Below are 12579 nucleotides of genomic sequence, written 5' to 3' on the forward strand. Positions count from 1 at the left end.
CTTTTTTGAGACCTAGCCCCCCACCCCTCCCTCCAAACCCCGAACCAACAACTCACCCCTACCAGTTAGCGTTGAGGAATAATGTACAAGGTCCACACCCTCATTCTTGTCCAAGGGAACTGGACCGACTGGGCCCATCTACATGCCGCAATCCGCAGTCCACGCACACAGCAAACATCCTCAAGCCTCCCTCAGGGCCCCCCCCAAACCTCCCGCCCCCCACCCGTTCCCTGAATTGTCACTGGTGTGAGTCAACTGCCGGAGTGTAATCTGTCGTGCAGGAGCTAAGGGAACAACACTCATGCAACTGTGCGCCATCCAGGAACTCACTACCGGCCTCACTCTGCCTTGTCCTCATCCTGTGCCAAGTATTCAATTAACGCTTGCACCAAACACTCCCACGCCCGTACTACTTCCAAGCCTCTCTCATCAGCGGTGCGCGTTGCTTGCCTAAGCCGGATCATACTTTCACTCTTGGCCCATTTACCCAATTCCATCGCCCAGCGCCAAGTGAGCTCTCTTTGAGCCAAAATTAGCCCCAGATCGATAAACTTGCTGGTAACCTTCGTCTTCTTTGTATGGGGAAACCATAGCAGCAGGCAGGTTGCCTTGTCAAAGGTCACCTGTCTCTCCGTCACTTCATTCAGGAGCTCTCCCACGTCCGTCCAGTAGGAGCCCAGTTTTGGACATTCCCAAAACATATGGTCCAACTCCGCCCCTGGAAGGAAGCATCTGGGGCAAGCCGCCCCCACGACTTGGAAATACCTCTGTATCCTGCCCGGGGTTACATAGGCCCTGTGGACCACAAAAAAGTGCACTTGCTGGAAGCGTGCATTCCTGCATCCCTTCCCCGCTCTTCGCAAGAGCTGACCCCATGTTTCATCCGGTATGGGTTTCCCTACACTCTCTTCCCATTTCAGCTTCAACCCATTAAGGGGTGTCAGCCCCTCGCGGAGCATTCGCGAATGTAGACACCTAATCGCCTTGAACATTCCCATGGCCATCACAACATACTGGCACGCCAACGTGGTTGCTGGTTCCATCTGCCCCTCTCCCCAGTGCTTCTTAATTGCCGCCGTGACAGCCATATACAAGAGGAAGTGCCCAACCGGGATTCCAAACTGCACCGCTTGGAAGGGCAACAGTTCTCCCTCGGCGTACAAATCGCCCACCACTTGGAGCCCCATCTCTTCCCACTCCATAAGGGGGGACAAATCCCCTCCGTGCGGCAGCGCCGTCAACATGCCCAGAGGTATTTCCGGGGCATATGGGTGTTCCACTCCCGCTCGCTTCCGGCTTCTATTCCAACACAATCGCAACGTTTTTTCCACGAGTGTCAGGTCCCGAACATCAAGCTGTTGGCCCATAACAATGTAAGACAGGACGTGTCTCGGGATCCCCCTCCCTCTATGCAAGTCAGGTCCCCGAAATTCCCTAGCCACGTGTTGCGTGAGGATCTGCAGCTGCCCCGCCAAATAATATAATTCAAAATCTGGGACCGCCATCCCTCCCTCGATTTTTGGCCTTCGCAGCGTGTCCAGCGCCACCCGTCTCCTCCCGTTCCCCCATAGGAACCCAGTGGTGAGGGTCTGCAGTTCCCTAAAGAACTTAGGTGGGATCCATATAGGCAAGGTCCTAAAATAGTACAGGAGGCGCGGCAAAGCCACCATTTTGAGCAGCGCCACTCTTCCAACCACCGATAGCGGGAGCGTGGCCCAAAACGCCGTCGAGCCCCGCAGGGCTCTCATACACCGACCTATGTTCCCTTCCAGCAAATCTTCAGAGCTATAGTAGATCCTCACTCCCAGATAAGTAAAACAGGAGTCCTCCCAAACCACATCTGCCGGTAACAGCGGCTGAGGCGTCTCCGCTCTCAGTGGGAAGAGGCAAGTCTTACGCCAGTTAACTCTGAGACCCGATATGGCTCCAAACACGGTAAGCACATTCATTGCCTCCCTCAGCGCCCCAGCCGTGTCTTCCAGGAACAGCAACAGGTCATCCGCATAAAGCGAGCTATGATGCTGTTCACCTCGGCATACGATCCCCCCGTGTATCAACCCTGACCTAGCTCGTATCGCCAGGGGTTCTATTGCCAAAGCGAACAATAGAGGCGACAATGAGCACCCTTGTCGCGTGCCTCTCCGGACCGGATATGCGGAGGAGATTACCAAGCCCAATCTCACCCTGGCAGTAGCCGAGGAATACAATACTCTCGTCCAGCGCGTGAACCCAGTCCCCAGGCCAAACCTCCTCAACACCTCATCCAAATAGACCCACTCTAAACTATCAAATGCTTTTTCTATGTCAACGGATAACACTGCAGGCCAGTCGCCCGGGTCCAGCTCGCTCCCTAAGACGTGCACCAGGCGGCGGACGTTAGCCGAGGTATTCCGGGTGGGGATAAAGCCAGCCTGGTCTTCGTGGATTAGTGATGCAGCAATCTGGTGGCCAGGATGCGACTCAAGATTTTATAGTCCACTGTCAACATAGACAGTGGCCTGTAAGAGGTCACATCCGTACTATCCTTCCCCGGCTTCAGCAGGGGCACAACCAGAGCTTCCCTCATCGAGCCTGGTAGGCGGCCCTGTTTCAACGCTTCATTATAGACTTCCAACAACTGGGGCGCCAATATGTCAACGAATTTAGCATAAAATTCAACTGGAAGGCCGTCCACCCGAGGCGTCTTCTTCCGTGCCATGTGATTGACTGCCCCCCTAACCTCCGCCAGTGTGATCACAGCGCCCAGGGCTCTAGCCTCCTCTTCCTCCAGCTGCGGGAGAGCGATCTCTGCCATGTAATCGGAGAGGTCGCCATCCTCCGTCTCTGACCAGCTCTGATATAGGGTCTCATAATACCCAGTGAAACGTGATAGGATCGCCCTCTGGGAATAGACGGTATCCCCTGACTCCATCTTCACACTCATTATCGCACACCCCCGTGGCTCCGGGTTCGCCAGTCGTGCCAACAGCGTGCCAACTTTGTCGCCCTCCGCATGGACCCTCACTATGTACTGTCTATAATCATAGCATCTCAACCTTTCGGTCACCGATGCCACTAATTCCTTCGCTTCCAAGGGCTGTGTCTGCAGCGCCCCTTGCTCTGGCCTCCGCTTCTCTACCTCCCTCAACGCCTCCTCCACCTTTCTGACCTCTTCCAGTACCACCTTCCTTTCCCCAGAGTGTTTACCGATACATAAGCCTCTCATAACTACTTTGAATGCGTCCCATTCTAGCCCCCTGGTGGAGGCCGTTCCCTTATTAATCGCAAAGTATGTCTCCGCTCCCTCACGGATCTCAGTCTGAAAGACCTGATCCTCTAACGAGTCCAGATTCAGTCGCCAATTAGGAATCGCTGTCCTCACTCGCTGCCACCGGAGGGAAAGCAGCTGGGGATTGCGGTCAGAGATGGTCCTAGCCAGGTACTCAGTGTGTCTTGCCATAGTAGCAGTGGTGGGGTCACAAAGGATCGTATCAATCCTGACATGCAGCTCATGGAGCGCAGAGAAGAAGGAGTGGTCCCTGTCCCCAGGATGCTGCCCTCGCCACACATCAATCAGCCCCCATTCAGCTTGCCAGTCTCTCCTCTGTTTCGCCACTCTGCGCACCGGGGATGCAATCAGTGGTGGATGGGATCTGTCCAAGGTAACATCAGTAATGGAATTAAAATCGCCTCCCAGTATTACCTGCCCCGCCAGATACTGTGCCAAGAGACCCGAAATGGAGTCAAAGAAGCGGGGTTGGTCGGTGTTTGGGGCATAAATACAGCAGAGCGCCACCTCCCGACCATATAGCCTCCCTGCCACCCCCACATATTTACCTTCCGGATCAATCGTCTGACTCGTCACCTGAAAGGGAATCCCTGCCCGCACCCAAATCAATACCCCCCTCGCAAACGCAGAATATGCTGTGCCAAACACTTGCCCTCTCTACCGCTTCTGTAGCGCCGCACACTCTAGCTTAGTAAGATGGGTCTCTTGGAGCATCGCTATCTGAACCCCTCGGCGCACCAAATATGCATGTACTTTGTGGCGTCGGGACATGGTGTGAAGTCCCCGCACGTTCCACGTGACGCACTTCAGCTCAGGCATCGTCCCCATCGCTACCCTTCAGTTGCATCCGCCCTACCTCAGACCGCCAGCCCACACCAGTATCAGAAGTGCCTTCCCCCCCAAACAACCCCCAGAACCCCTAACGCCCACTCCCCCAGAACAGGAACTAACAACTGCGCATCAGCCCCCATCCAAACCTCACACACCAAACAAACAAATCTACCCTGCAGTAGCCACTGCAGGTTGCCTTAAGGGCAGTAGGAGCGCGGTTGTGCCCCGACAAGCGGCAGCTCTCGCCCAAGCCCCCCGCCCCATGATCCCCCCCCCGTGGCCTGGTACAGCTAAAGTATTCCAGAAGGATACCATGAAGTCCAGCCTCTACCACAGTTGTCCGTGCTCCGCACTCCGCCCCGGAGGTCATGCAAGTCACAAATCGTCCGCCGAGCAGGGAGTCACTTCCGGCCCAACAATACTATCCACATCCGAAATCTCAGTCCCAGATAGTCTCTTGTCGTCATCAGACGCCGATCCTCCTACCAACTCCTCTCTCTGCGATCCCGTAATGGCTGCCGTCGCCGCCAGGGCCCCCTGTTTGTCCGCTGCCAGTTGCGCGAGCAGCAGGGCCTGTTGAGTCTTGTGTCTCTTACGGATACGTTGCGATTGGCGTACCCTCGCCGGCTTAGGACGGTCATTCTCAGCCTTGTTCCTGCGAACAGTTCCCGCTCGGTAGGACTCCAGCCAAGTCCAGGCCTCCTCAGGCGTCAGAAAAAACTGCGTCGTGCCATCCAGGATGATCCGCAGTTTAGCCGGAAACAGCAATGAATACTGAATCCCCTCAGTTCTGAGCTCTTTTTTGACCGCTAGGAATGATGCCCTAGTTCGTTGGACGTCCTGGGTATAATCCGGGAAGATCGTCACCGAACTGTTCTCCACTTTGAAAGGTTCCATTGCCCGCGCATTTTGAATCAACAGATCTCTGTCCTTGTAGTGGAGGAGACGCGCCACCACAGGCCTGGGTGGGCGCCCCAGTGATGGCGGTCTGGCCGGAACTCTATGCGCCCTTTCTAGCGTGAAGAAGTGGGATAACCCCTCCGGGGCCACTTGCGTCCTAAACCAGTTCTCCAGGTAGGCAATCATATCCGCCCCCTCAATTTTCTGCGGCAGGCCGACCACTCTCACATTATTGCGCCTATTCCTACTTACGGCATCCTCCGTTCTTATTTCTAGCACCGTCAGCCGTTGCAGTGCACCCTCCAATTTCCGTTCTACAGTCACCACCGCCGGTTTCAGGTCTTGTACTGTCAATTCAGTGTCCCTCACCCGGTCCGCCAGCTTTGAATGATCAGCCTTCAGGAGGCCCAGCCCCGTAGCAACCTGCGTGATATCATTATGTAGGGATTCTTTGGTCCTCTAGGATCTGATCCAGTCGTTTGTTCAACCTATTTACCGTCTCTGAGCCCCCCATCGCTTCCTCACCCTCCGGGGCGGTTTTCTGTGTTGCCTCGTCTCCTCCTGCTGCTCCCGGCTTCATCGTGCAGGCCGCTCCACACACTGAGCCACGCAACAATGCCCTCCTTTTCGACCCTTCGTGTCCGAGCTGCAGGGAGAGCCTCCGTACCCAGTGCCCGCAGAGAGGGACCAATCCCAGGCCGTTCGTCGGATCAGCGGGATAGCAGTCCCACCGCAATAACTTACCCACCGCTCAGCGCTCCCCAATCGGTCCTTGCGGCCCCACTTCAGCAGCAGGCCCCTCGAGAGTCCGGTGGCCGCAGGATCCCCCAGGCCTTTCACAAGCGTCCCGCATGTACCAGGCTCCTGGTCTGTTCCAGCCTTCGCTCCCAGGTGGGCCCGGAGTCCGCCTGATAAGTCGCCTCAGGTCTCCAAACGTAGGCACTCCAGGCCGACTTCCCACCGCCTCGGTGGTCGGCTGTAGCGCTAGAGAAGGGGCCCTCACACTCCACCCAATCAGGTACCTCCGTCGTGGGGCTCTCAGCAGGTCTCCTCCGCAGCCAGTCTGTGGCGCTCCGCTCGGGGTCCCCCCCCGGAGTGCGCCAAGCCGAACACCCAGCCGGCGCCATCTCACTCTCCGGGGCATCCGCTCGTGTCCTGTACCGAAGGGGCCAACACCCCCGTGATCTCGTGAGGTTCCCCCGCGGCCGCCTTCATGGATGGCGCCGCCGATTTGAGTCTGGCCACAATACCAGTGAGAGGACTCTCCGTCAGTGCAGCAGGGGCATCATCCGGCCCCCGGGTAGCGGTCCGCCTATGTCAGGCCCCAGCTCAGCGCGCCGCCCGCACTCCGGTAACCCCAGGGACTGCTTCAGTGTCAGCTCAGGGGCTGCTCAGCGCCAGACCGCTCCCGATCCAGCCCAGCTCCGCACCTCTCCGGGTCCCCGATCCCAGACCAGGGGTCACCACTGCTCCTTGCTGTTCTTCTTGGCAGCCGCCTTCTTGAGGCTCTCAGCCAATCTTGCCGGCCGCCGGCCAGTAGCGGTCACCTCTGCACTTCCTCCCCGTGGGACGCCGATCCTGGCGCTCGGCAGCCACAGTCCCTCTCCAGCCGCGCCTCAGCTGATCGCCTCGCCTGCACCAGGAGTGAGTCCGCTCCTCACGGGGCTATCGGGCAGTCGTCGCCGCCATCTTGGGAACTCCGCTGTGGGTCGCCCGGTCTTGGCGACAACAAAGAAAGCTCCGTCACCGGGGCCCCGTCAGCGGGGATGTCGGGCTCAAAATGTGCCGCAGTTGTTCCGACACAGGCTCCGTGTCTCCAGGCCACTGGAGATCCCGATTAACAGGATAATTTGGGGATCGAGCGCGGAGCTATCGGCTCACGCCGCCTGCTCCATCGGCGCCCAAGCCACGCCCCCTCACCTATTTCATTACATTGACGCAATCATATCTTGCAAATAGCCCTACAGAATTTGCAATGCTCTAACGGGCCGCTGACTGCGCTACAGCACCTTTCCCTGCCACATACAGTTTTTGACTTTTTCTTTACCCGGTGGCGGGGCATCCCCAGTGCCCTGGGCATTCACTCTTTTTCTGGCAGCATGTACCACCAATGAGTCAGGTGGGAGTAGTCCTGTTTTGGATCTTGGGTGTATGGGACCTCATAAATCTAGTGGATCAGAGTATGAGAAGGCCCGGAGGTGAATGTCTTAGGGGGGTCTCACAGTGTGTCTTCTTTCCTCCATCCTCCTTAGCTCCCAGTGACACTGGAGCCTCAGAATGAGGGAGAGGGCAATTCTGCCCTGTTCCGGTTTTGATCGACTCAGCCAAATGGAGAAAAGCAGTTTGGTAGAGCCCAAGGGGAATCAGGGGCTGACTGCTGGCACCCATACCAGTGCCTGCTCTGAGCGTGCGTTAGCACACACAGCAGGAGCAGTGAAAGGAATGAGGTGTTTTTTCCTCACAGGAATCAGTTCTTTTTTTTAAATTAAGACATTTTGATCTAATTGGGAGAAATGTTCTAATAACCTTTCGGCCCACTGTAGTGGGTTCCACCCTCTATTAAAGTTCCACTCCCTTATTATAGGCCCTTGAGCTGTGAAATGAACTGAAGCTTTGGAAGCACGAGGGGGTTGTAAATCCCCCTCTGCATGTCTCCCAAGAAGCTGTTTTTTTTAAACTAAGACATTCAGTCCTCATTGGGCAGTATTTTATTATAGCTCGCAGTACTGGGTTATACTAGCCATTAAAGCCCTGCTCCCTTATAGACCCTCACACTGGTGCAGGCCTATAATATCCGGTGCAGTCTACTATTGCAGGTTATAAGGTTATATTAACTTTGGGTTTATTGTAAAGCTTTTGGTTATTCCAAGAATTAGGACGTTGAAGCAGTGAGAGTGTATCAGATTTCACTTAATGAGCAAATAAATTGGCAGATTCTTTGACAAAAAGAAAAGTTTGGATTATTGACCGATTTTATAGCTGCAAATAGTTTTTCATGTCGATAATAAGTGGTGTTAATAAGAGATTTGATGTATTTGGCCCTCGCATTAAAGATATGTCTCCGATAGTGTCTTCTTGATGCCCTGAGGTTTTCTAGGCTTGAAATGGATGGCGATTGCTTGCACATATTCTCCGCCACTCTTAGAGATCATCGTTCATCAAACACTTTTCAAGAGAAACAAGGGAGAGGGTATTGATCTTTTTCTGTTATATGGTGCTAGCTCGTCAAGAAGTCACACATTTATTGGAGTTGGTAGTGGTGGTGCTGACATCTTGTTTGTGCAAGATGGGAGGAACATTATTCAGTGCTTTTCTTGCTGGGGGGTTGATAGCAAAAATTATAATGTCACATGCTTGCCATGAAGTGCTTGCTGTTCTCTGACTTGGTCATACTTCTGTAGATTAAGGCTCATTCTGGCAGCCTAATTTAATGGTCTTTGTTGTATGTATGATTCTATGGATTCCCATATACAACTCACTGCAGCAGTTTAGTCATCAGTTAATGGACAACAAGAAAAGTAGGACATATAGTCTTTGTAACAACTTATTTTGCTCCAAATCATTATTTATTAGTATTCCATGGTTCTAGAAATCAGCGGTTTCAGGTATAGACCCAACTGTTTGGGTTTTAATAACATTTCTCTTACATTGATTAATGATACAATAGTTTTCCCATGGCCATGAGTAACGACGGACTGCCTGCAAGAATGCAGGGACTTCTGATCAGAGACTCTGCTTCCAGTGTTCTACCTCCACCCGCTGCCTTTACTCCGCAGAATAGTCTGTGCAGTCATGCCAAGTGGTTGCCCACTGTGTGAAACCCTTTATGATGCAAAGCTATCATCATCTCGTTATAAACGCCTACCTTTTTTATTTTAATCACATGAAAATCATAATGACTTCTCTATCCTCTCCTTATGACTGTACTCCTTCATGCAAACAAGATACCACTGTGATAGTTTCCCATCCCCTTCGTTGATTGCTCCCTCCGACTCACCTGCACTGCCAGTTGCCACCCATTGCCTGTTACCTTCCACTTTATGGACTGTGCAGTTCGGGTTAATTTTACATTGCTACTGCAGAACTCTGCCCCAGATCTTCTTTGCCTTCCCATTCAATATGCGACTGAACCTATAAAGTTTAAACCACTCTTCAGAGAGCAAATTCTGTCCAGCGTGGCTAAGAGCCAGTGGCAAAGCCAATTGGTCACAAAGGCGAGACCAATTGCTTTTGCCAAAGCTTGTTTTACTTTAGTGTGCAAGTACTATTAGTCGAATAGCTAATTGGCACTTGGCACTGATAGTATGACTGTGGGATAGGCATAGTCAGATCACTTTGTATTGCACTGGTACCATGAACCTCCATGGAAGGACAACAGATTGAGGGGACATGTTTCTCCAAAACCGAATATTAGTGTTAAAAGGACCCACTATGGGTTGGTTATGCTTTGACAGGATGACAGTCAGAGGAGACAGCGCCGCGGTGCATCTATGAAGCCTCTCCCTGTGGACTTGCGATAATGTTGTCCTTCATCTTGACAGACCTCCCGCAAGAAAGCCACGGTGTGAATTCACATGGAATGGAATAGTTGTCGGACGACCAACAATGTCTGACCCTGTTCTGCTGGCAGACTCTCTGGAGAACAGGAACAATGTAATGGTGCAGAAGGACGGCTCTCAGTTAGAGAAGAAAAGAATCCTGTGCAAACGTCTGCAAACATGAGTCTTAGCGTCTGTCCCAAGTATCCAGCACACAGCGTCGTACGCTCAGAAACTACTGAGCTTCCAATGCAGCAGGAATTCAATCACTAGGGAGCAGGATTTCCATACAACACCTCTGTCCTCTGTGTCATCGGTAGTGGACTCCTCAAGTCAGCATTCTGAAGCAAGGGCTAATTATTATATGTCGCCCACTCCTCCTGGGACGCAGCCTCTGTGGGGAAGGACAGACTGCGGGTTAGAATACACATCAAGAGCCTAACATCATCCGGCTAGAAGAGGAACAACACTGTTGGGCCCACACAGACCTTTTCAACCCCCCTCCGCCCCCCACACAAAAGAGTGTGCCTGTAAGCTGGACGGGCTGGACTGTCAAGTGACTGCTTTTAAATGAAATTGATACACCATTCAACTCAGCTTAAAACATGCACTTTGGAGTGAGGCCTGCTCTGCACTAGGACACAAATCTTTTCCTTACCTTTAGAAGTCCTACCATCTGTCACACGTCTCCTACTTCCCCTTCATCTCACAGACAGTAATCTGAATTGACGTACGGGTGATATCAGCACTATCCAAGCAGACGGTGCTGAGACGGACTCTTTGAATCTGGCACTAGTACACTGAAATGGGGCCACTGACATCGGAACAGGCCACTGACACTAGGGTGGGAACATGGACACAATACAGGGACCAAACACGAGTAACAATGACACAGGGACACTGTTTCTGACGCAGGTGTAATAGGTGAACAGCACAGACACTGGAGCTAGGACAGTACTGGGCACTGAAAGATACTGGGAAAGGGGCAGTGATGCGGAGACACTGACACACTGACCCTAGCACATGAAAATGAAACCCATTGCACAGGAGCACTGACGTACAGACACTGCCAAAGGGACACTAAGACAGAGACAGCTACATGGGGACACGTACAGACATTGGGACAATTACCCTGACAAACTGACCATGGGGAATGACACAGCGACACTGACATAAGTACAGTAACCAAGAGACGCAGACAGAAGGCACTGGCCATGGGACACTTGCATGAGTACACTGATACTGATCATGGGATACTGACTAAGAGGGACGTGATGGCACTGCCTCGGGGACACTGACAAAGAGACATGAACATTGACTGTGAGACACCGACACAGGGTACCCAGATGGTGACCTTTGCACGGGCCACACTGACACTGCAACTGGCAATGACAATGAGATACTGGCAGGGAGCACTAACTTTGTAACTTGAACAAAGAAACCTCCCACTGGACATTAACACAGCAACACTGACAGTAGTATACAGAAACACAGACGCAGGGGGACACAGACTAAGTGACACGTAAAGACACACTGTCACGGGATAATAACATTCAGACTCAGACAGTAGGACATCAAGACTGGGGCATGAGGACAAGGAAAGCTCCGAACTGATACAGAAGGACAACAAGATGCTTGCACAAGGATAGTGACATGAAGACTAGTGCCAACACAGAGTCACAGATACAATGAGACCAAGGACAAGGGGACATGGACATTGGGGAGGTGTTGGCCTAACGGCTAGGGTGGTCAACCTCGAATCTGGGGAACCAGGTTTGAGTCTCGGTAATGACGTTGAACATTCTGTGATTCGGGGAAAATCACTTAATCTCCCCGTGCCTAACCCAAAAAAAAAAATTAATGTGTCCTCGTGTAACGCAACTGGTGCTATGTAAAGTGCTCTGATACCCGGTACCAGGTCAAGTTCACGCTATATAAAACTCTGGTACAAAAAAATTAAGACAAGCAAGGCGATAGCTCAAGCAAAACACCAAAATCCCACAGCAACACTTTAGTGATATGTGCCACACTTATTTCTTGTGAAAAGGAGAGCATGTTACACAATTGTCGTGCAAAGGATTGAAGATATCTGAGTATCTCATTCCACCCTCCAGCTTGCACAGTCTGGCTCTCCACTTACTCTTCCTTAATATGCTTGTGCTCTACTGGACTTTACCGCTCTAATAAGACGACAAAAAGTGACATTAGTGAAGATAACACACTAGTTTATGTCGCATACTTGAAGGATTGGCGCATTGGATTTTTGTGCTCTTCCTATGGAGCAGGAGGACACTATAGACGGATGCTGCAGCTTGGATCCTGCTGTTGTGTAGAAAGTAATAGACACTTGAATAAATAATGAAGTACGAGGGAGAATTCTACGGTCACCCTCTTCTAAATATGTGTACAAAAATAAAGCCATGTAACGCAAAAATAGTCAATAAAAGTATGAAGCTGTGCTGGGAAGTATTGGCACTTTCCATGGAAAGTATATCAGCATTCGGAGTAAGTGTTGCTACTGACCATGAAAAGCATTATTTCTATCTTAGAAGTGTTTATAATTTCCATTAAAAGAGAAGTGTTGACCCGGTCCCATGAAAAGTATAGCAGTGCAGGTGAGAAGTGTCAGTACTGCCCAGTAAGTGTATGGCAGCCCGTCGCAGGAATGACCCAATGTAAGCAGAGCATCTCTCCTGAGGAGAAATGATACTGTTCTTTTCAAGCATAGATCCGTCTAACCAATAGGAGCACACCATTCCCGCTGAGCAGTGTTGGAGTTGATCATGAAAAGTACAACAGTGCTGATAAAAGTGTTGGTTCTACCTTATTACACATTAGTAGGACTATTAAAAAGGGCTTTACAAACGTGATGAATCATTCACCTATGCAATATATTGCCTCTGTCCAAACTATTCCCTGCAAGCTCTCCCCTCCCTCGTGGACAATGGACAGAGCTCTAAACAAATCCTTTTCATTTCAAGCTCCAGCATGAATGTGCTGTTGTTAAAAATGGACCATTTTCCAAACACTTTTTAAAGAAAT

At 51.7% G+C, this 12579-nt stretch overlaps 1 protein-coding gene across 3 annotated transcripts in view; it reads right to left on the reverse strand.

The window, feature by feature from the left end:
- Nucleotides 1–8546: 8546 nt before the first annotated feature.
- The window catches only part of SLC26A11 (solute carrier family 26 member 11), a 300059-nt gene continuing 296026 nt past the window's right edge, over nucleotides 8547–12579 (reverse strand). For all 3 annotated transcript variants that reach the window (XM_086931048.1, XM_086931049.1, XM_086931050.1), the window contains one exon: nucleotides 8547–9931. In XM_086931048.1, coding sequence (XP_086787174.1) covers nucleotides 9891–9931 — 41 coding nt within the window. In that variant the 3' untranslated portion in view covers nucleotides 8547–9890. The remainder of the gene's footprint in view (nucleotides 9932–12579) is intronic.

This window comes from Lissotriton vulgaris, chromosome 7 (assembly GCF_964263255.1).
Source record: "Lissotriton vulgaris chromosome 7, aLisVul1.2, whole genome shotgun sequence".
NCBI classification, from domain to species: domain Eukaryota; kingdom Metazoa; phylum Chordata; class Amphibia; order Caudata; family Salamandridae; genus Lissotriton; species Lissotriton vulgaris.